Source organism: Thamnophis sirtalis, unplaced genomic scaffold (genome assembly GCF_051295495.1).
Source record: "Thamnophis sirtalis isolate CommonGarterSnake01/CBP01778 unplaced genomic scaffold, rThaSir2_p1.2 scaffold_1, whole genome shotgun sequence".
NCBI lineage: Eukaryota > Metazoa > Chordata > Lepidosauria > Squamata > Natricidae > Thamnophis > Thamnophis sirtalis.
The window spans coordinates 97574537-97598313 of record NW_028261381.1 but is presented as its reverse complement, the minus strand read 5'-3'; the positions used below and the strand labels follow the sequence as shown (position 1 = coordinate 97598313).

Here is a 23777-nt window from a genome sequence, read left to right as displayed (position 1 = left end):
TAATCTGATGTTTAACATGCTTTTTTTTGAGGTGGGGGCGGGGCGGAGAAGTAAAAACAATTTTGAAATACAGGACATATCATTTGATATTGATAGGAAGAAAACACAAGCGATCCAGCCACTTGTAAAATAGACAATTAAACAATCGGGTGGCAAGGAAAGGGTGGACTACTGTCTCCATTACTTAAGGACGTTATCCGGTTGTAAAGGCCTCGTCCGTTTTCACACGATCTAACCAAACCGAAACGCGACCTGAAAAAACTGAACGAACAAGTGACATGCTAGGAATGGATGCTAGGAAAAAGTTATTCTTGTAGCGAAGCATTTGGAGTCACGTTTGCAACTGTGCATCTCATCTCGGGCATATACGCCCCCCCCCTTTTAAAAATTTTTTAGTAACGGTGCAACGGATCAAATTCACGGACGCTCGACCAAGGCAACTTTATTCCCGGTCGGTGACCCCAAGCTACGACCTCCAACCCATTGCTCTTTGCGCCGCCACTTTTCGAGATACGCGAGGAGGCTCCTCCCCGCACCGGAGTCGGAAGGGCTCGGGGCTTTCTCCGGAGGGAGCTGCTCCGGCCCTAAGAAGACTCTCTGTACCACTATGGCGGAGCCCTTTGGGCACTGCGCTTGTCCGTACAGAAACGCCTTCGAGGAAGCAAAGGTAACGGGGTGCACTCAGTGGCACCCGCCGATTCAATTCTCCCCCAGGAGAGGTGAGGGAGGGAGGGAGAGATGGCGCGCAATAACTTCTAAGGGGTTAATTGCTCTCTGGCTGTCCAGGTCGAGTTTTAGAATTCGATCGCTCCGCTAACGGGAGGCTTCCTGCAAGTCTGACTAAGGTGCGGGCAGTAAACTTGATTTTTGCTTAAAGGCGTGGCCGGCAGAAACGATCGGTAGGAGACGAAAATGACTTCACGGCACACAATCGATAAAAATTCGACACTGCTGCAAAAGAGCTTCCCTTTATTTATAGTAGGAATGGCATCCGTTAAAAGCCCCAAAACGTAACAGAAAGTAGCCTTCGCTTGTGGTTGGGTCCTGCCTATGACACCTTGATCTAAATATCTCAGGGGTTGCCAAAAAGAAGAGCTCCCTCATACTATTCTCCAAGGCACCTGAGGGTAGAACAAGAAGCAATGGGTGGAAACTAATCAAGGAGAGAAGCAACTTAGAACTGAGGAGAAATTTCCTGACAGTTAGAACAATTAATCAGTGGAACAGCTTGCCTCCAGAAGTTGTGAATGCCCTAATACTGGAAGTCTTTAAGAAGATGTTGGATAGCCATTTTTCTGGAATGGTATAGGCTTTCCTGCCTAGGCAGGGTGTTGGACTAGAAGACCTCCAAGGTCCCTTCCAACTCTGCTATTATATTGTATTGTAAATGTAATGTTTCAGGAAGAATTAATGCAGACTCTTAGTAATTGTAGGCAGGGAAGATGCCAGGCGGGTGCTTGGATACAGTACTGAACTGAGAATGGATTGTGGAGTTGACCTTTCTGACATAACATCCGATTTTTGGATTTACTATTAGGTAAGGTTAATGCAGCAGATATAGTAGAGTCATAGGGTGTCTAATGTTAATTATGAGCCTGGTCTATTCCATCAAATGCAAAGATTGATCTTGCCATACAGTTTTCCTTTAAAAAAAAAAGTATTAAATGTTTTACAAAAGACATAAAAATTAACGCAAACTAATAAAGAGTACAGGGAGAAAAAAAGGGGGGAGCGCAAAAGGAGAGAGGGAGAAAAAAGAAAAGCTTCCAATTTCATCTGCCACAAAATTAAGTATGTTGACAAAATTAACTCTTATTCTATGATTACAAAGGAAAATGTGTAGTTTTTTTCCAAAAAGTCTATAGGCAGTCATAAATGTAAATATTGTTTTTTTCTCCAAGCAAACAAGTCAATTTAGCCAAACCTGCACGTTCCATCATTTTCATTAGCCATTACTCCATTGTGCCCAGTGTCCATCCTTTCCACTTTTGAGCATGTACTACAGATGTTATTTTCCCAATCATTGTCTTTCAGCCTAAAGTACCTTGTAGAATTGTAGTAATCGGGAAAATAGGAAGAAAGAGTACTAAGGTATGCTACATTAAGGTCATTAATGAAATATCTACCATATATGATATCATATCTATCTATCTATCTATCTATCTATCTATCTATCTATCTATCTATCTATCTATCTATCTATCTATCTATCTATCTATCTATAATAAACAAAGCAAGCATGGACAGCTCCTGAATCCACACAACTGCCTGACCAAAAACTTGCATGTAATTGACATGTATATGTTTTTTTCCTATAAATCAATCAATAAAAAAATAAAATGCTGACCTCAGACTCAACCTCTAATCATTTCAAAGACCCAAACATGTAGTTTTCTTGGTAGCCGTTGCCTTCTTCAGGATATTTTTTGAGTTTACAGTTTAATTTACAATCTACATACTCCTTGTGGTCTCCTATTAAAATATTAATCATATATAATTCTGTTTAGTTTCCAAGCCAGATAAGATCGATTGGATGATGCCACATGTTAAGATGGGAAGTGCACCAAACTGCAGTATAAGTTCTAAAATGAATTTAACACAGTTTTTTTTTAAAAAAAGAACCTACCAAGATGGTGGGGAAAGGGGTTGACAACAGAAAATCCCAAGTCAGCCTACATCAATTTCACAACTTCACTCTGACCCACTGCAGCCATCTCCATGCCAAATTCAATAATTATCTATGTTCTTACATGATGCCCACTCAATCTTTTCCAATTTTGACCCTTTTTAAATGCGACACTTACTCCCAAATTTCAAATCTATGCTTGTGGGGAAACTGTGGAGTTCTGTGACATGGAAGTCAACAATCTTAATAGAGGTTTGGCTAGTATATGTGTGTCATACTAAACTGTTCTATGCGTCTCTTGTTTTATTTGTATGAAACCAGTCGATGTTGCTTTATTCAACAATCTCTGGTTTATAAAATAATGGCAGGAATACCTGTGAACATAGCCATTTTTTAAAAAAACTTCTGGTTTGAAGTTTATTCAATAAAACCAAGAAACCAAAACAAATTGTGGCATTATAAACTAAGCATGTCTGGTTTTTAACAGGCCAGAGAAGGAGAACTTGTTTTATTCCTGATTTTCAAGTCTATAAATTACTCCAGTGGAGAGTCCTTGGTCTGCCCTTTGCACTAAACTAGGCATAGAAAAATCTTTCCCGATTTGGTTGTTTTTGTTTACAAGACTTGCTTAGCAGGAATTATCAATTTGTAAAGAAGAATTCTTCACAATCCTCATATAGAGAGTCGCTTTGCAGAGTGAGATGGGCAGCGTATAAATTTAATTAAAGTTGTGTGACATGGAAATCATGCAAATATAACTGTCAGTTCCTTCCTTTTTGTGCCAAAACCTAGTTTACCATTAGGTCTGAACTATAATTTGTCAATTTACATCAAAAATAGAATTGCAAGCCTTGATCAGATTGATCTGATTGGGACTTTTCTATAATTTGCTGTACAATGAGAAAACTGTTGAAGTAAAAATCAATCCAACTATGTTGCCAAATTATTAGTTTCCCATTAATGAAAAATTAATAGCCAGTGTAGCCATGCTCAATATTCAGGGAACACTAAATTAAAGATGGACAATTTTAGTGACTGTCAGCTGCACTTAACATTTTTGGGAAGTTTTTTGTATTTTATCACACAAGTGCAGCTTGAAAGATAAGAAAACATCTAGTATGGATTTAAAAAGTCGAATAAGTATTGGCTACTTGCTGTTTGAAATAACATTTGCTTGGTACTGCCAGAAAAGTAGCTCCACTTGTACAGTTTAATTTTTGTGAGTCAGCTATTAAAAATCTCCAAGAAAACATTTGATTTTAAGCTAGTGAAAAGAAAAGAATTTGGGGGAAAAGAAATTAATAAACAATCTAATAGAAAACATCTTGCATACCTTACTCTTAACTTTAAATCTGGGAAATTTGGTGACACTATGCCAGAGAAACTTACAGATAGGAAGGACGGTAAAATGTATCATGTCATTATTTCCATATGTAACATAAGTTGCAGCTTATCTTGAAAGATACTAAAGGAGAAAAACCTTTCAGCTTATGAAAGTATGTCTAATATTTTGCCAAGGTACATGTATAAAGGCTAGATTATACTGTATATAGTAATATGAACGATTACAGAGAACGTTTTCTTTCTATAACCAAATCAATTAGCGGTGAAAAGTTTGTACAAAGCTGTATTCTGCCAACATCCTTTCGCATTAATTGTTCTGGGGTTGTTATTTTGCATCTGTCGTGGTAAGTGAAGGATGTCAAACTGCAGATGTTAGTGATAATTTCAGGAAAAACTCCATTTAAAAGCCATTTTTAAAGTTGATTATGCTGACAGCTTTACTCAAACAAATGGAATGAGTTTGAAAAACTTAATTTGTTTTTTTTAAAATCTGAAATAGGAAGTGGTTCTTTTTAAATAAAATGTATAGCTATCCAATCATAATGAAACATCTGTTACGTATCTTAAGATATATTCAAAACCTTTCCTAAATAACTTGTCAAGACCTGAAAGATATAGTACACCCTGGTTTTATTGGCCTAGTCAGTGGCTTTTAATGCCATTAGCATTTATATGGAGCTGCTGGGAGAGGTCATCCCACAGTTCGATTGCCATATTACCAATACGTGGATGACAACCCAATTGTAAATTGCTACTGTGAGTTATGAGGGAAATACTGTCAATGCCTCTTCCTGATGCCTTAAATGATGTCAGGGTCTGGATAAGAGAATAGTCTGAAATTAAATCCAAATAAGATGAGCTATTGTAGATTCATTAAAGTTATCAGTCATCAGTAGAGTTGTTCCTTGAGGGGTAAGCACTAGTCATCAGAGAGCAGGCTCACAACTTGGATACTTGGCTTTAGCTGGAATAGCAGGTAAAAACCAAGCCAGAGAGATCTATAACCAGCTGTAGTTGGTGCAATTCATGCCATTATCACCACCTGCAGAAGGAAAAAGAAATGGCCTTGAAGGATAACAGAAAGAGCTGCAGGAATGTAATTTGAGTAAATGTCCTGGACGAGACTATCCCTAGTTTGCACAAAGCTAAAGGGAGGGAGGGGAGAGGTGCATTCAATTTTGAAAGATTCTATTACTACATATTTGTGATAAAAAAGTTGATCTACTATATGGCATTGAATTCTTAATATGATCTACCTTATTGTCTTTACAGTGTTAACTCTATAGTGTTGACTCTCAATAACCATTTATTGATTTGTATAGCGGCTTGTCTCAATTACGTGATTCTGGGCATCCCAGAGATTTTATACACGATATATAAATACTTTTAATACTTTAATACTTTAAAATAATAAATTAACCACTACAGATGTATTTAAAAATATTAAATGATCAGATATTTTTTGTTTCTCCTATAGGAAAATGTGCACCCAAGGAATTTGATTCCAGAACTTTGTCGGCAATTTTATCATTTAGGATGGGTTACAGGAACTGGTGGTGGAATCAGCATGAAACATGGGTAAATAATACGAGAAGTTTTAGAATTCTTTTAACTCATGCCAGTTTTTGAAAAATAAGAGTTTGTGAAAAATAAAACACAACACTTATTAAGATGCATTGCACTCTTCAGGTAACTCAAAACTAAATAGATATTATTTATCTCCTGATGTAGGAAAAAACTATATACAGTTTAATAACTCAGAAAAGTTGTGGAATATGATAAAGCTTTTGATGCTTAAATGATTCAAATTGTTTTAGCATAATTCACAAATCTATTGATTGAATATAGAACACAAAGCAGACACTTCTGAGTAGTGACATCTCTTTAGTATTTCTAAAAAATGTACACATGAATTTTTTGCAATGACAACACACATTATTGGTACAAAATCATGAAAGAAATAAAATACCTGCACTTACTGAAATATTTACTAGATTACAAATAAATCTGTCTATATATTGCAGAAATTTCATGATCTTTAACTGGGCAAAAGTGCATCATAGAGCAATAATTTCGAACCAAAGTTCCTCAAAGTTTTACAGAATGTGTCCAAATTCCAGGACTCCTGAGAGAATGAAACGTGGGAAGGTTGTGATTGCTTTAGAGCTGCAGGGTTGATATAGCAGTCACATGACTATTTTGAGGGTTCTGTTATAGTTTCCTAGCCACTCTCACAATCCTTTAGTCCTGGGATCCCCAACCCTGAACCACGGACCAGTACCAGTCTGTTTGGAACCAGGCTGCACAATGGTGATTAAGCGAAACTGAAAGCATCCCCCTCCTTCCCCGATCTGTGGAAAAATTGTCTTCCACGAAACAGGTTCCTGGTGCCAAAATGGTTCAGGGCTGCTGTTTTAGTCACTTCCACATTCTGCAGCAGTCACACTTATCTGCCAACTGAAAAGGGAAGGGAGGAGTGGAAGGAATTGGGAGGAACAGGCCACCCTTCCAGGCCCAAGCCTCCCCCCTCTCCCTATTTGGCCCTACTTGTCATTTCCAATATGCACAGCCCCTTTTACACACCCTGCCTGACCCATGACACACACATCCCTGCAGCTTACTTGACCCACACAGTACCTCTTACGCATCCTGATGATCCACCACCCCTTACACCTTTCCTGACCAGCAAGGTACCTGTTGTGCACACACCCTTCCTGACCAATATCTCCACGCAACTCCTTGCTCCCTCCTCCATTCAACAGCAGTTACTTATCTGCCTGCTGGCCTTGGACTTGCAAGTGATTATTGTCTTCTCCACTGACTTTCTCTCTGGAAGCTTCCCACATGGAAAAGCCAGCAGGAATTCTAGAGAAGAAAGAATGAAGGAAGCTTAGGAGGAAGAGAGCCGAGGTGGCGCAGTGGTTAGGGTGCAGTACTGCAGGCCACTTCAGCTGACTGTCATCTGTAGTTCAGCGGTTTTAATCTCACTGGCTCAAGGTTGACTCAGTCTTCCATCCTTCCGAGGTGGGTGAAATGAGGACCCAGACTGTGGGGGCGATATGCTGACTCTGTAAACTGCTTAGAGAGGGCTGAAAGCCCTAGGAAGCGGTATATAAGTCTTAACTGCTATTGCTATTGCTATAAAAAGAGAATGAAGAGTAAAGAAGGAACAAAAAGAGGGAGGAAAGAAAGGTGCAAGAAAGAGGAAGGGAGGGAGGAAAGAAGGAAACTCTGGGAAGGAGTTACCCAGTGGTAAGATGTACCCAGTACATTTTCTAAATAAGTAAATACAATAGGGAAACTCGCAGGAAGTTGGAAATCGCTCCCAGTCTCTGCTTTTTTGCCTGTCCGTGGTCATTCTGTTTCTCTATTTAGGTAAGATTTCTCATATTTCTGAAATGATGATCCCACAGTTAGAGAAGTACAGTCATTCAACCTGATGAAATAGAAGATCCCCTTTTTTTCCCAACATGTGGAAGTTTGGAAATCTCCATCAAAATGGGGTGGGGTTGGGGAATCTCAGCAATAATTCCACAATGTCTTTTAAAAATCCAGATTCCGTTCGTGCTGAATAAGCTTTATGATTGCGTACACATTTTATTTAATCTGTATGCATGTATACGCTCCCAAATGTTATCAATCTGAAACTGCTTTATTGGTGGTTTGGAAACTTCCGGAAAATCATTTCTACTTGAAAGAAATCATGTCAGTATTTTACTTTGTGGGTTGTTAGTGCCACATAGTGGTAATAAAAGGAAAATCATGTAATCTGTCTACATAAAATAACTTCTAATGTAAGTTCTGCTCCTTCAAATGAAATTTTTCTAACGTTTCTATCTCAATCTTAGGAAAAAGAAATATTTTTTGGTTCATGATAAAGGAAATGTTTATTCACATATTGAAAGAGAATCCTTAGGTAAAAACACAGGACCACCATACTTCTTTTTATCCAAGATCTTTGATTCATATACTCAAAACTAACCTCATTGTGGGTTTTTTAAAATAAAAAAATCATAGAAAAACAATGCTTGCCTCAAATGATGGTAAAATCCCCTGTCCCTTTGATCCCCTCTGAGGATTGGCCTTGCTGACTATTGAGGGCTAGGAGCTAGAATTTATCAGAAAAAGCAGGGAAGAACACAGTTTTCTGCTACTGGTGTTCCTGTATCCCCAGATTCCAATCAGGATTCCATCAAGCACTCTTGGAATCCAAAGAATTATGGAAATAGTTGGGTCTAGAGCACCAGGGTTGAAAATGTAAAAGCACAAGAATTAGGGAAGATCTTAATGGGAATAATGATCAATTTTGTACAAAGAAACTTCTAGAATAGCTTAATTGTTAGATTTTTGAGTATTAGTAATAGCAATAGCACTTCAGTTTAAGTTTGCTTTATTGTCATTGCACCTTGTACAACAAAATTAAATGCCATCTTCAGTGTATATCATACATAAGAAAACTATAAAAAATAAAACAAAAAGACATCCTTCACATTCTACACAATTGAATTGAAAACCACTGATACTGCATTAATATTGCACTATATTTAGACTTGTATACTGCTTCCCAGTGCTTTACAGCCTTCTCTAAGAAGAGAAGCAAATTACAACAGCTTAGGTCCTCATTTTACTGTCCTCAGAAGGATGGAAGGGTAAAGCAGCTTTGAACTGGTGAGAATCGAACTGCTGGCAATTGGCAGAATTAGCATGCAGTACTGCCATCTAATCACAGTGCCATCACGGCTCTTCCAAATATTCCTAATAGAAATATTTTTAATTTTGTTTAAGAAGTTTTCTGTTGAGCAAATGTAGCTGTTTATATGTTCCACTTCAGAGTAAAAAAAAAGTCACATAATAAATCCATGGGTTTATATTTCTTAGTAATTTCAAATAGTAGATTGAGAGTAATATTTTTGTGCATATGCAGGTTTACATCTCAGAATATAATATATTGTCCTTCCTAGTTATAAGGGGTTTTAAAAGGTGTTCAGTGTTATTACAGCTCTGTTGGGTCAGTTGCTCATATATATCTGCTAAAACTGTTTTTATAATGATCTGTCTTAAGGGAGGCAGGAAAATTATAAAATCATTTTCCCCCCAGAAAAGAGAAATACTTTTTCATTTTTACATCATCACTTATCTGCCATTATAGTCAAATGTTATACATACTAAAGCCCCCCCCCCCAATGCAATGGGTTAGTTAGAGCAAGCATATTGCCATAAATGACTTGGAGAATGTTTTAGCATTAACAAACATATCGCAAATGGTTAAATTTTTAACGTTGCCAATAGCTGGACTGTAAGCTTTTTGCTGTTTGTGAATACTTGAAAATTAGTGATCCAATGAGATCTGACTCATGAAGATAGAATCTCTGTCACTTCTTTCTGATAATGCTAACTTTGCCTTCAAACAGTAGAAAATCTGGTTTTACCTGACTAATTAACCACTAGGTGTCCCTGTTCTTCATGCTTAACAAAAGTAACGATGATTAAAATAGTAGTTCTTAAAGGAGACTATTTTATCCTGTCCCAAAGATTTTATATAGAGATGTGTGAAATAGTTTTTTTCCTTTTAGCCGTAGTCATTAGCCATAAAGCTTTTTGTTTCCACTTTTCCTTTCAGGATCCTGTAGCTTCTTTTAATTAAGTTGATTTGTGTCTCTGCAATAACTTCATGTTTTTTTTCACTGGTACAATTTACAGTGACTATGTTTGAAGCTTGCTCTATATAATCGCATTGATTGTACTGGTGAGACAAAATGTCAGGGATTATAAATGTAGCTCCATTGCATTAATGCTGATTGTTCTCGAGCTAGCCAAACCTATGGCAATTTGTTAAGCACAGTTGCCAAAATGTAGTAGAAGTATTGTGTATCCTGTAATGTCTGTAAATGAACTTTAACTTTTCCTGCTGCCTTCTGCCTACAATTACAATTCTGATTTCTCCTTCCCTCCCAGCAATGAAATATATATTGCTCCGTCTGGTGTCCAAAAAGAAAGAATACAGGTAAGTAAATATGAGTAGTATTCTATCTGGATTGTAGCCTTGAAAATAAATCCACAGCCTATCCATACTAATTCATGAAAAAGTCCTCTGGAATTCTTTCTGGATCAACACATTAGTGGTGGTATTCAATTTTTTTTTTTTACTACAGGTTCTGTGGGCGTGGCGTGGCTTGGTGGGTGTGGCAGGGGAAGGATACTGTAAAATCTCCATTCCCTCCCCACTCCAGGGAAAGTTTCTGCAAAATCTCCATTCCCTCCCAATCAGCTGGGTCTTGGGAGGCAGAGAATAGATTTGGGGGGGGGGGGCACTCAGAGGTGGAATTTACCATTTCTCCGAACTACTCAAAATTCCCACTACTGGTTTTCCAGAACCTGCTGAATACCACCTCTGGAACACATATAGAATTGTTACTACATGTGTTTTTAAAAAGAATTTTCATTTTGGTTTATTTGCTTCCTCTGGACTATATGAGATTTTAAAGTTGAACGCTAGGAGGCAGTATGAATGAATGATGCATCAAAAGTGAAGTATGCTATAGGAATCTTTTCTTTTGCATACTATCTAATTAAGGTATTTTATTAATATGTAAAAGGTCAGTGCCTTCCTGTAAGATGGTCAAAAGACAATCACTTTGACAGGCCATGGTAGGAAGCTTGTTAGAAGACATAAAAGGAAGTCACCCCCTTACATCTCTACTATTTTATATTCCTACATGAAAAACTAGAGACTAGCTAAGTCTGCCTTTATAACTATTTGGTAATTACCAGTGAAGAAATATATGGATCACCTGAAATGATGTCATCCCTTCAAGGTAGACCAGACTAGGAAACCAGTGCCAAAGAGGTCACTTCTATTTTTATTTTAAAGCTATAGTAATATAATCTTGCAAGACTGAATATGCTTCCTTCTCCTTCCCTTTATCTTCCAGTAAACTAAGGAGAGGTTTATCTGAGACATTTATTTAGCTTCCTTTCTTGGCTCAGGCCCTGTTTATCTGACAGTTGTCTTGATAATAGTTCTTCCTCCTGTCCTTCAAGAGATTCCCTTGGCTCTCTACAGATGGCCTGTTCTCTTGTTATTGAGGACATGTCCTCACACAAAAGCCTCCATCTCTGGGTCAGCCTGCCCCTAGGACATATTGAAGATGAATCAAAAGGAAGTAGTAAGAAAGGAATGTTTTCCAGTAGAAAATGCTGTAAGAGTTTCTCTGTGTAAACATTTGCATAGGGAGAAACCTAAGGCAGGTTGAGTACCTGGAGAACTCCATTTGGCCTATTGTCATATTATTCTGTTCCATTCAGCCAGGGGCTATATATCTATTCTCTCCCCTGCCCACCCACTCCAAGTAAAAATCCTTGGCTTCTTCGTGCTATAATCTCTGCCATGACCTCTGGGCTTGCTGGAGAGGACCGCTGCCAGCTCTGATTGAGGCAGCAAGTCAGCTAGTCAATAGGCTAAAGAATACACTCTACCGTTACTCTGCTGCCTCCCTCTCGCCCCCCCCCCCTCCCCAAGTGGGATCTGGTTGAGGGAGAATAGCAGGCAACAAAAAAGGGGAAAGAGTTTTCTCTCCTTCTCCTTGTTCCTCCACTAAAGTGACTTCTTCATAGGGAATTTGTTTTCAAGGCATGACAAAAGAGCAGTTTCCAACTTTCCTCCATCTGAGTCTTACTGGGCATGAGCAAATACAGATTATCTTATTTTACTTTTTGACTTTAGGGTGTTCTATCTATTATCTAACTATCCATCGGTGAACGCTTCCTCTCAATTTGCAAGCTAGGTGGGAAGAGGTTCCTCTTTTATAATTCTAGAATGTTGCCAACATTTTTTAAACAATGAAAAATACTAGTCCTGCATGAGAAACATTATACTGCAGTGAATCTCTGGATTTTTAATTAGATGTTTTGCAAAGTATGAAAAGTTCTAATTCACAAATTTTATGATACTATTATAAAAAACAGTATTATTAGTTAGAATTAATTTATGGCCTCTAAGATTGCATTAATCTTCATCGATATTAATGCATGTTTTTTAATTTAAGACTGGAAACTTATCCCAATTTATTTGGGTGTATGTTCCACTGAATTACATTGTGCATATTTAAATAGAGCTGTGTTTATTTATTCATTTGAATGTGCCAGATTTAGAAGATGGATTGTGGGTAATTGCAGTCTCAGTTTTCATTTGTTTGTTTAATCTTTTCAAGGAGAAATGTTTGAAAGCTGATCACCAAGGCTGTGATGATTGCAAATACTAGTGGTTAATAAGTTCAGTCCATTAAAATCGAGCAAATACATTGAGTATAAAGTAGAATAATTAAATTGACAATTATATTCTCTTACTTACTGTACATGTAATTTTAGTGAAGTCAGTGCCCCTTCCCGTTGTATTGTGATGTATAAGTTCAGCAGGCTGTATGCTTATCAGTGTTACATCTCTATTGTATTGAAGTTGAGAATAAGCAATCTTCCAAGTGTTATCGAAAGTTATAAAACCATAAAATGTTATACTATGTGCAAAAATAATTCTAAAACCATAGACGTTATAGTGTGTGCAAAAATAACATGATTAAATGTCTTGCTAGTTTCACTTCATTTTTACCATTGAATGGAAGATAAAATGCTGCATATTTAGGAAGAGCTGAGCTTCCGACAGCACAAGCATTATAACCAGTCAATGCTGCTTATAGCCAGCTTCTCCTGCACAGTAGAAAAACCAGTTTCAATTGAGTTTGAATCTGGAAAGGATATTTTTGGACTGTCTGTAGTGTGTAGTGTGTACTTGCATAGGTGCCTCACTGCCTCATAAAGTACATTTTCTCAGAACCCTGAGAAATTGAATCAATTGTATCAACATGCTTTTGTTCTAGTAGCTTCTCAATTTGAAATACCCTTGTCAAAAATAAATTTCCATAGTTGGTCAAACTTTTCTAAAGCATTTTCATTGTTGTTGTTGAAAAGTGATGGTTATCCCAGCTGGGTGTTCTTTCATTATAGCCTGAAGACATGTTTGTGTGTGATATTGAGGAAAAAGTCATTAGTGGCCCTCCAACCCAGAAGAATCTCAAGAAGAGTCAATGTACACCTCTGTTCATGAATGCTTACATCATGAGAGGTATGGCCTAAATATTCTTGGAGGTAGATGCCATTGATAATAGAGTGATTTTTGTCCGTAACATGACTGGAAGGCAGATGATTATGATGATTTAGAGGCCACAAGACTCCAAGCAATTCTGGATGATTTACAAATGATTTCAAACATGAAAAACAAGACAATAAAAACAAGAAACAAAAGAAGGATAGCAATGGCAGGGATAACAAAGTGGGTAGAAACAAAACAACCTAAGTTAAAAGGATGTCTCGTTCATCTTCAGCCAAGGCCCAGATGAAGATATATTACAGTACAGTCCTCTTTTTTTTTCCAAAAAAAAGTAGGAAAGGGCACGAAGTGTGGCGTCTGGAATTATTTCCAATCCCTTAATAATAGGCTTGATGTAGAAAACATGGCCAGAAGGGAGGGGACCCCAGAAACTGGCAATATTCTGAGTCATTGGCCTCTCCCATAGCAGACATTTTTTCTGGATTTTTGTTTTGCTCCACAACCTCCAGCTTAATTCAGTCCACTTTTAAACTCTATTTTCTTTTACTAGGTTACCCCATACCAAATTTGATCCCCTTCTATTCATTTTTAGAATGATCAAGCTGATGTAGAGAAAGAGCCTTGAGCCAGTTAATGTAATTAAAGGGTGTAGTTAGTTCCTATAGCCCAGAGGTGGCATTCAGCAGGTTCTGACCATTTCTGGAGAACCGATAGCGGAAATTTTGAGTAGTTCGGAGAAACGGTAAATACTACCTCTGACTGGCCCCGCCCATCAATTCTCTGCCTCCTGAGTCCCAGCTGATCGGGAGGAAATGGGGATTTTGCAGTAACTTTCCCCTGCCATGCCCACCAGCCATGCCACACCTACCAAACCACACTCACAGAACCGGTACTAAAAATTTTTGAACCCCACCACTGCTATAGCCTTGAACATTCTAGAGAGATCCCAGTAATGTCTTATTGGAACAGATTACAAAACTACAGCAAATTCATTGATGACATCCCTTATTTTATCAGTAGGATGTTTACAGCTATAATGGAATTTTACCCTAACAGTTACTTTATTCTTAGGCAATAAATTTTTAAAAAACTAATTAATGTGTTTGCTTCCCAAGTTCCTAGCTGATCTGAGTCCTCCTGTTAGTTGGAGTAAAAAGAAAGAAAAGGAAAATGAAAGCTGGAAGGTGTGCAAAGAAAGCTCTTCCTGTGCTTTTCATAATTCATACCTTATATTAAGAATAGTTGGTTTTAAATGTACATCCTGAAATTGAGGATGGGTTTAAATAAAATATCCATCCCGAAATAGGATGACACTGAAATGGAGGGAGCTTTTGATTTAGAAGAAGTCCAGTCAAAGTCAGTGTGTCTTCTTGTCTTCCCACATCAAGAATTATAGAGAATTATAACAAGAGAAGATTACATTTGTCCTTTTATTCTCAGGCATTCAAGTTTTAAAGACAAGAAATTACGAATATTGAAACAATTCTACTTCTAGTCTGTTGGTGGCAGCATTCCAGTGTTAAAAATTGTTTTGGAAGAAACTAGTTTAATACTATTATAATAGGCAGACATAATTTCATTACATAGCTATAATTCTAATAGATCTGACAATAAGCACTATCTTGCATCTTTTCCTAAACCTACTGTAAAGAAGCGTGAACCGACAAATGCGCGCACGACAAGTGCGCTGACGAAACAGCAGCGAGAAAACCGTGACGTCATAAACGCACCCACAACAACGTGCCAACAAAACCGTGCCCACAAAAGCATGATTTAAGTTAAGGTAAGGGTTAGGTTCAGGGTTAGGTTCAGGGTTAGGTTCAGGGTTAGGTTCAGAGTTAGGTTTAGTGTTAGATTTAGGGTTAGGTTTAGGGTTAGGTTTAGGGCGCGCTTTTGTCAGCGTGCTGTTGTTGACGTGCTTCTGCGCTCATTCATCGGCGCGATTTTGAACTTGCAGTTTTCTCGCCGTGGTTTCATCGGCGTGCTTTTGTTGAGCGCGCATTTGTCGGTGAACCGTAAAGAAGTATTGAGAATAATGACTTCCATAATGTGCAGTCCATATTACAGTGCAGGGGTGTCAAACTAATGTCACAGCGGCATCATGCGATGTACCGGGACTTTCTCTGCCTTCGCTAAACCAGGCGTGGGCATGGCAAGCACGTGACGCATCCGGCCTGTGGGCCAGGATGACAGCCCTGCCTTACAATATGGCAGACATTTTGATAGGTACCAAATTGAAGAGGGCTGCCTTGCAATTGCTGAATGCACACATAAGTGTAATCAGGTAACTATAAAGGTGAAGACATAATGACACATGCCTGGTAAGACATAGGTATGAGGTTTGCATTGTGACATTATGAGACATATTTTGTCCTTTGCTCTCCTCCTCTTTCACATACACATATATAAACATCAATCAATTACATGGAACTATTTATTAAGCCACAAAAGAATTAGGACTTATCTATATAGGTAGTCCTTGATAGATAACCATTCAATTAGTGACAATTCAAAGTTACAATGAAAAGCAGTGAAAACTGCCATTTTTTCACACTTATGACTGCTGCAGCATCCTATGGTCACATCAAAATTCAGATGATTGGCAGCTGGCATGTTGCTATGACAGTTGTAAGTTTCCATTCATGTAACCCCCTTTTGCGACCTTCTGACAAGGAAAGTTAACCGGGGGAGACAGATTCGTTTAACAAACGTGTTACCATCTTAGCAACTGCAGTGATTCACTTAACAACTGTGTCAAGAAAGGTTGTAAAATGGGCAAAACTCACTTAACACCTGTCTTGCTTAGCAATGGAAATTTTGAGCTCAAATGTGATTATAAATCAAGGATTACTCGTATACTACAAACTCTTGTGTCTGTAACTTTTAACTGGGCAAAATAGTGAGTCGTAGGGACATAATTTTTGAACCAAGGTACCTAAAATGGGCCAACTTGCAGAACAAATACTGATTTTTTTGAATCCTATCTTCTTTAAAAATATTGCTTTAGGAGCAGGAGCAGTGATTCATACTCATTCCAAAGCTGCTGTAATGGCCACACTTTTGTATCCAGGAAAAGAGTTTAAAATCACTCATCAGGAGATGATCAAAGGAATCAGGAAATGTTCTACAGGGGGATATTTCAGGTAATTTATAATAATAAATAACATTGGAGTAATATGGAGTACTTCTTCATGCATGAAGTTTTTGAAAGTTAGTTTTTGTCTTTTGTAGCAAAAAAATACAGGTAGTCCTCAACTTATAACAGTTCATTTAGTGACCGTTCGAACGTAGCAATGGCACTGAAAAAAGTGACTTGACCATTTTTCACACTTATGATGGACGTAGCATCCCCTTGGTCACATGATCAAAATTCTGACTCTTGGCAACGGACTCATATTTATGACGGTCGCAGTGTCCTGGGGTCATGTCCTTTTGCAACCTTCTGACAATGTGGAAGCTAGATTCACTAAATAATCATGTTATTAATTTAACAACTGCAATGATTCACTTAACAACTGTGACAAGAAAGGTCTTAAAATGGGGCAACTTAACAAATTTACTTAGCAACATAAATTTTGGGCTCAATTGTGGTTGTAAATCAAGGCCTACCCATAGAAACCTTAAAGACATTATCACATTATGCATTAAAGGGGTATAGGACCCACAAAGGCATCTCTGATAATTGCCAGTTTTTGACATGTTAGAAAATCTTTTAAAGTTTTTGTATTCAACTTTTATCCTAAACTCCCAGAATCTAAAATGAATCCATCCCAAACACATGCTCCCAATTATGTGAATACCCAGAAACCTTTTTCAGAATGGTAAAGACAAGCTTTTTATCCTGTTGTTCATAAATTTATCTTGATACTTACAAAAATTGATTATATTTATAGTTATATGGAGTCACTGAAGCAGTAGGCATGAGCTTAAATAGACTCCAAAGGTTGGTAGAGGACAGGAAGACCTGGAGGGACATTGTCCATGGGGTCGTGATGGGTCGGACACAACTAACAACAAGAATAGTTCCATGGGCTCAATTCCCATCCCCCTCTATTGAAGTAGCTATTCAAGAAAAGAAATAACTTTTAAGATCACAACAAATCTCTTTTATTCTGCGTGTCGTAAAAAATTGGTTAATCACTTAGTTCTTTGGAAATTTGGAGACAGAATGAGGGATAAAATGAGAAGGGGAAAATATTTTATCAGCAAGAGAATTGAACTACCTAGCACTTTCATCCATTATAAAATATTATTTAGTCTAGCAGTGACTAGACTGCTAAAGACTATGCTTTAACTCTTCATTATAAAGCAAGTTTCAATGAAGATTATGCCACCTAACAATTCCAGCAATGAACCTGTGTTTTTTCAATTATGAATTTGAGAGAGAAAAAAAGTGAAACGTATATCAGGTCCCTAAGTAAAATTGCTTGGACATTTCAGTGGATTGATATTATCAACATAGCATTCTAAAAATCTCAGCTATGAACAAGATTCAGCAGATTACTCACTGGAATTTGCACAATGAATAATAAAGTGGGATTAAGTTATTTTGGCATTGTTCAAACCAATTTAATTCAAATTGTCAGACTACTACTTATATACTTCATACTTATTTGATTTTAGGATAATATATCACTATCATAAATAAAAGATGCCTCAGCTTCTCTTACATTGGGATATGCTACCATTTTACCTAGTTTGGAACATAGCATTCTAGACACACTGAAAAATACAGCAGTATGAAAGGAGATGTTTCCACATGTCCTCCATGAAACCGGGGATGTGTTGTAACATCTACTAATTGGGTAATGCTGTAAACATGTTATGTATTTTCGTTATTACTTCCACTTCAAAACTAGCTACCAAGTTTACAGTGGGTGCTCTTAATGTAGGACTCCAAAGTTACTAGGAAAACATGGGGATTTTTTCTAGTAACATGCAAATAGATACGGTATGTAATTTGGTAATCGGAATCTGACTGACCAATGAGCTCTCTGCTGCTTTTCCAGTGGATAATATTTTAGAACCCCAGATATCCTGGGTATTTTATATAGTCCTACTGGTCAACACTGTTGAAAGCAAGGAGATGGCGCAAATAAAGCAGAAGACTGGAACAGAGGCAGAAGAAGGAAATAGTTGAAACTGTTATTTCTGTATAGCAGAATACCAGGCTTGGGTTAAGATGTTTAAAGATCAGAAGGCTCAGTCATTCAGAAAGCCACCAGATAAATATGCCATTACTGACATCCAACCTTTCCATAGGGAGGGTAATAAGAGGAGATCGGGGCTAGAATATTTATTTACAGTCCTTGAACATGAGTAAGCTGTTACCAGATTTCATAACAGTTGAATTGGACTAAACATATCTACCTAGTAAGAGCCACTGAGGTCAGTACAGTTTGCTACCAAGTAAACATGCACTAACCTTCATTTGCTTTGCAGCCCAAATGTCTGTTGATAGTTTCTTTATTTTCCAAAGAAATAAGCCATCCCCAAACCAGTTTTCTCTAACCCCCCAAGGATATCTTTCAACTATCAATGGAGTAAACCATATTAAAGAGATCTATTCCTAGCAAAGCCATGGTCTGCAAATACTTTTCTGAGAATAAGACCCATTCAATTCACAGTTGAAGAGTTGAATGCAGTATAAGCATGGATGGGTTTAGGCTTGCTGAAAGTAGCATGAATTGCTTTCTACCACTTCCCCAAAACAGCCCATTCTTATATATTTACTTTCTTTTCCTTCCTATACCCCATCTCTATCTAATGTTTTTCCTGAATTGGTGTTTCTATTATGCAAGAGAGAATAATGTTTATGTTGTACCTTGTAAAATGTAAAATAAGACTTGATTTAAACACAGAAACCGCTTTGGTCGCACTGACCGATGATCTCTGGAGAGCCAGAGATGGAGGTCATGCCTCCATCCTAGTGCTTTTCGACCTCTCAGCGGCCTTCGATACCATCAACCATGGTATCCTTCTGTGACGGTTACGAGAGGTGGGGGTGGGAGGCACCGTTCTTCGGTGGTTCTCCTACCTCTCGGACAGGTCGCAGTCGGTGTTGGTCGGGGGGGCAGAGGTCAACCCCTAGGCCCCTGAAATATGGAGTCCCACAGGGTTCGGTCCTGTCCCCCTCCTGTTTAACATCTACATGAAGCCGTTGGGTGAGATCATTTGGCGGCACGGGATAAAATACCATCAGTACACGGACGATACCCAGTTGTATCTGTCCGCCCCGTGCCAACTCAGTGAAGCGGTTGACGTGATGTGCCAGCGCCTGGAGGCTGTCAGGGTCTGGATGGGGGTTAACAAGCTTGCGCTCAATCCAGACAAGACCGAGTGGCTGTTGTGTTTCCCTCCCAAAAATTTGGCTAGTACTCCATCACTCAGGCTGGGGGGTGAAATTTTACGCCCCTCAGACAGGGTTCGCAATTTGGGAGTCCTCTTGGACCCACAGCTGACCTTAGAACATCATTTGTCGGCTGTGACCAGGAGGGCATTTGCCCAGGTTCGCCTGGTGCACCAATTGCGTCCCTACCTGAACCGGGAGGCACTCGCAACAGTCACTCATGCCCCCGTGACCTCAAGCCTGGACTACTGCAATGTGCTCTACATAGGGCAGCCCTTGAAGAGCATTCGGAGACTTCAGCTCGTCCAGAATGCAGCCGCGCGAGCGATTGTGGGTGCACCTCGGTACACGCACGTTACACCTATCCTTCGCGAGCTGCACTGGTTATCGATTGGTCTCCGGATACGCTTCAAGGTGCTAGTCGTCACTTATAAAGCCCTTCATGGTATTGGACCTGGGTACTTGAGAGACCGCCTGCTGCCAATTACCTCCCAAAGACCCATTAGATCACACAGATTAGGCCTCCTCCGGGTCCCGTCTACTAGCCAATGTCATATGGCCACTACCCGGGGGAAGGCCTTCCCTGTGGCGGCTCCGGCCCTTTGGAACGAGCTCCCCGCAGAGATTTGGACCCTCACATCTCTCCAGGCCTTCCGAAAAGCCGTTAAAACCTGGCTGTGTCGGCAGGCCTGGGGTCGATGAGTTCCCTTCCCCTCTCGAATCGTGTGGCTGTTGGTTGTTTTAAATGCCCCGTACTTTTTGTAGTTTTTGTGTTTTTCCCTCCCCTCTCCTTGGGTTTGTGCGCCGCCCTGAGTCCCGCTGGGAATAGGGCGGCATATAAATAAAATGAACCTCGAACCTCAAACTCATCTTCCTTTTGGGTAAAAAATAACAAGTGGTAACAAGTAGTAATAAGTGATTCGGTACATTTTGCTACTTTTTGAAAACAAGAATACAATCAACTGTTGGTAAGAAAAGTGTGATATCTTTCTCTGTTATATCTAAGATAAATTACACATAATGTATCGTATTTATTTAACATTTATAGGCCGCCCTTTTCCCTGAAGGGATTCAGGGCGGCTTACAATTAATAGGAAGGGAGTGCAAGACAAAACACAAGAAAAAAAAATGTGAATAAAATATAAATCAGTAAAACACAACATTCATTCAGCATTCGGGTGGGGCGAGGTTAGGGTCTTATCATATAGTTGATATTATCCAGTCAACATTATTAGGCTGTCAATATCTTTGAAACTACTGAGGATATAGTCTGATTTTTTTTAACCACAAAACACAAACAGCACTGAGTTCATTCAGATTTCTTTCTAAGTAATTTTGCCACTGCTATATTAATCCTTGTTTGGATTATGCCCACTGAATGTATGTACCCAATTACTTTTCTCTTATGTGATTATCAATATCTTGAAATAGGTGAAAAAACAATGTTTTAAAATAAGTCTTTAAAAGTTCTCATTGTGAATAAGCTTTAATATGTATTACATTTTTGCTCATTTGCTTCCTTTGTCAAAATTAAACAGGCAGTTGTATATTTGATGGTGGTCTATTATAACACAGTACTACAATTATCTTTGTTGTAATGATTTCATAGATTCTTGGTTTTGAAATGGGGGATGTTATGCTTGCTTTAATTGTTGGTCACATTTGTATACGTTAAAGAGAAAACATGGACATAAATGTTTTAAACAAATTGAACAAACAATGCAATGATAACTAGGTATGAGAGGCTAAAATGACCATATTATTCATGTCAAGCAACCTCATTTTTTTCAGATATGATGACATGTTAGTAGTCCCTATTGTTGAGAATACACCTGAAGAGAAGGACTTGAAGGGGAGAATGGCACATGCAATGAACACATATCCAGACACTTGTGCTGTGCTGGTCAGGCGTCATGGTGTTTATGTTTGGGGTGAAACATGGGAAAAAGCCAAGACAATGTGAGTAGAATGAGGAAGTAAAGAAATATATTGGTGGGCCTATCTCTTCTAAAACTTCTTAACATATAAGTATAGTTGGATTGTGTTTGCTTCTACTTCACCTGATTTTTCTGTTTTTATTTTTGAGAATTGGGAATTATTCCAATTACCAAGTGTAAAAATATTATATACTGTACCATTCTATTTTTACACTTGTTTTTATAAATACTTGGAGAGCTTCTATTGTTATAACAACAACAAAGTTTAAAAAAGATGTTTGAATGGTGATAAGGTAAATACAGCATAGGTTTACCAATTGTGTAAGGAAAATATTGGTATCTCAGAGTTCTGCTTCTCCATAGTGAAAAATATTTTAAAATTGATATTATTAACAAAATAATACTATGTTCACTTTAACAAAATGTTAGGGTTTTCCCCCCTGTCAAGTACATTATTTTACAGAGGGAAGGTTGTCTTAATTTGGTTGAGAGTGGTGGTGCAGTGGTTAGAATGCAGTACTGCAGGCTACTTTGGCTGACTGCTGGCTGACTGCAGTTTGGCAGTTCGAATCTCACCAGGCTCAATGTTGACTCAGACTTCTGTCCTGAGCTCGTAAAATGGGGACCCAGATTGTTGTGGGCAATAGGATGACTCTGTAAACAGCTTAGAGAGGGCTACAAAGTACTGTGAAGCGGTATATAAGGCTAAATGCTATTCCCGTGCTATTGTTATTTGAGATAGACCTGTTTTTTTTCTATCTGTATGTATCATAATTCAGAATTGTTGTCTTTTACTGTGAATGCAGTATTGTACATTGTGAAAACTTTCAATTTTATTTCTGATGTAATAGTAAATTAGTTGATTTATATTTATATAACAGGTTTGAAAACAAAATGTATATAACCAAAGGACCACCCTAATTTATTTATTTTTCCTTTGTGTATTCTTCAGGTGTGAATGTTACGACTACCTTTTTGACATTGCAGTACAAATGAAACAGCATGGAATTGATCCTTCTATAATTCCTAGTGGAGAAAATGGAATTGTTTAGCAAGTTTTTCCCTAAAAACTACCTTTCAGTACAATATTATTGGATTTCTAGGACATGTCTGATTATTGAACACTAACCATTCAACATTGTTTATTAAAAGTCTGAAGGATACCCAATTTAATTTCTATTCCTCATGTAGATATTGAATTATATTCCTTTACCCCTCAATTTATGTGATAATTCGTTTGTTTTAGGATCTTTCTTTGTAATTCATATTCTAGTGTTGAACAATACATCATTTAAACAAGGTGGCCTTACAACTTTTAAATTCAGAGTTTCTTTCCCCCCCCCCTTTTTTTTTATAGAAGAAGCACATCATGGGATCCAACAGGGGAAATGTTTAAAACAATTTCATATAGGTGTAGAAAGACTACCATGAATAAAAGTATGCCAAAATAAGATATTAGCTTTTACTTTTGAAAAATGACACTTTAAGAAAGTGAGCAGATTTGTCTTACATGCTGTTTTCTTTGGATAATTCAAAATATATGTCAGCACAGAAATCATTCCCACATTTTAGGTATTTGAAAAGAAATGAGAGCAGCCTGGAAAAAAAATAGTATGCAGAAATGAATGGTGTATTTATTTTATCAAAATGTTTTAGAGGGTGTCAATGTAGTTAATAACATTTTAAAAGTTCCATATGTCACCTTATAATTTGATATGTTAAGAAAAAGTAAAATGGGAATATATTGCTGTAATTTACCCTTCAGCGTTATTTACTCTGTGGGGATAAGAGGGATGCCAGCATAAAGTTTGAAAGGCAGAGTTGAATCTTGCCATACATGAAATGATAGTTATTTATTAAAAGGACCTTCAAGCAAATATTAAAATACTATTCAAATGCAAAATGATATGAGCCACTTATCCCTGCCAATAAAATATATAACACTGTATTCAATGGAAAGAACAGAAGATCTCTTTAGTCCTGGTGACACTTTATGCAAACACTGTCCAATATTAACTAAATATTTGTCAATTACATACTGTATATCACATAATCTCCTACAGAAATAAAAACATGTAATGCTGAAAAGAGAACTGTACGTTCCAATTGTATGAGCATTTGATACACAGAGATGATTTTATGTTGACTTTATTTACTAACATTAACTTCAACACAGCTCCATAATCACTAAAAAGAAAGTACAGGGAAAGCTGTACGAAGCCTCTAATAGAGCAATGTTCAGATTTTACTATACCATAAAAAATTAAGATCCATGTGCACAGGTACAGAGTGTGATACCACTGGCTTGATCAAGGCAGTTCTGTAAATAATACTGGAAAAGTAATTGATTGGAAACTACTATGAGTTAACCAGGTGGATTGTCTACACCACAAGCATATGTCATTTCAGGATGCACGA

General features: G+C 37.9%; 2 protein-coding genes across 3 annotated transcripts in view; one reads left to right on the top strand and one right to left on the bottom strand.

Moving 5' to 3' along the window:
• Window positions 1-23777, bottom strand: part of PDHX (pyruvate dehydrogenase complex component X) — an 82483-nt gene that overhangs the window by 36059 nt on the left and 22647 nt on the right. The window lies entirely within an intron of this gene.
• On the top strand, window positions 429-23448 carry APIP (APAF1 interacting protein). 2 transcript variants are annotated; one of them, XM_087719699.1, is made up of 8 exons: window positions 429-667; window positions 2035-2091; window positions 5448-5548; window positions 9926-9974; window positions 12971-13088; window positions 16081-16216; window positions 21214-21381; window positions 22312-23448. In XM_087719699.1, the coding sequence occupies exons 1-8, from the start codon at window positions 608-610 to the stop codon at window positions 22409-22411; spliced, it is 789 nt and encodes a 262-aa protein (XP_087575825.1). In that variant the 5' UTR covers window positions 429-607; the 3' UTR covers window positions 22412-23448. The 2 variants fall into 2 exon arrangements, with proteins under 2 accessions (XP_087575825.1, XP_087575829.1); XM_087719703.1 differs by lacking the exon at window positions 2035-2091 and having other exon boundaries at window positions 436-667.

Coding starts and splice junctions, on each gene's coding strand:
- APIP (XM_087719699.1), top strand. CDS start 608: ATGGCGGAGCCCTTTGGGCACTGCGCTTGTCCGTACAGAAACGCCTTC. Junction 668..2,034: donor ACGCCTTCGAGGAAGCAAAG/GTAACGGGGTGC, acceptor ATTGTCTTTCAG/CCTAAAGTACCTTGTAGAAT. Junction 21,382..22,311: donor TGGGAAAAAGCCAAGACAAT/GTGAGTAGAATG, acceptor TGTATTCTTCAG/GTGTGAATGTTACGACTACC.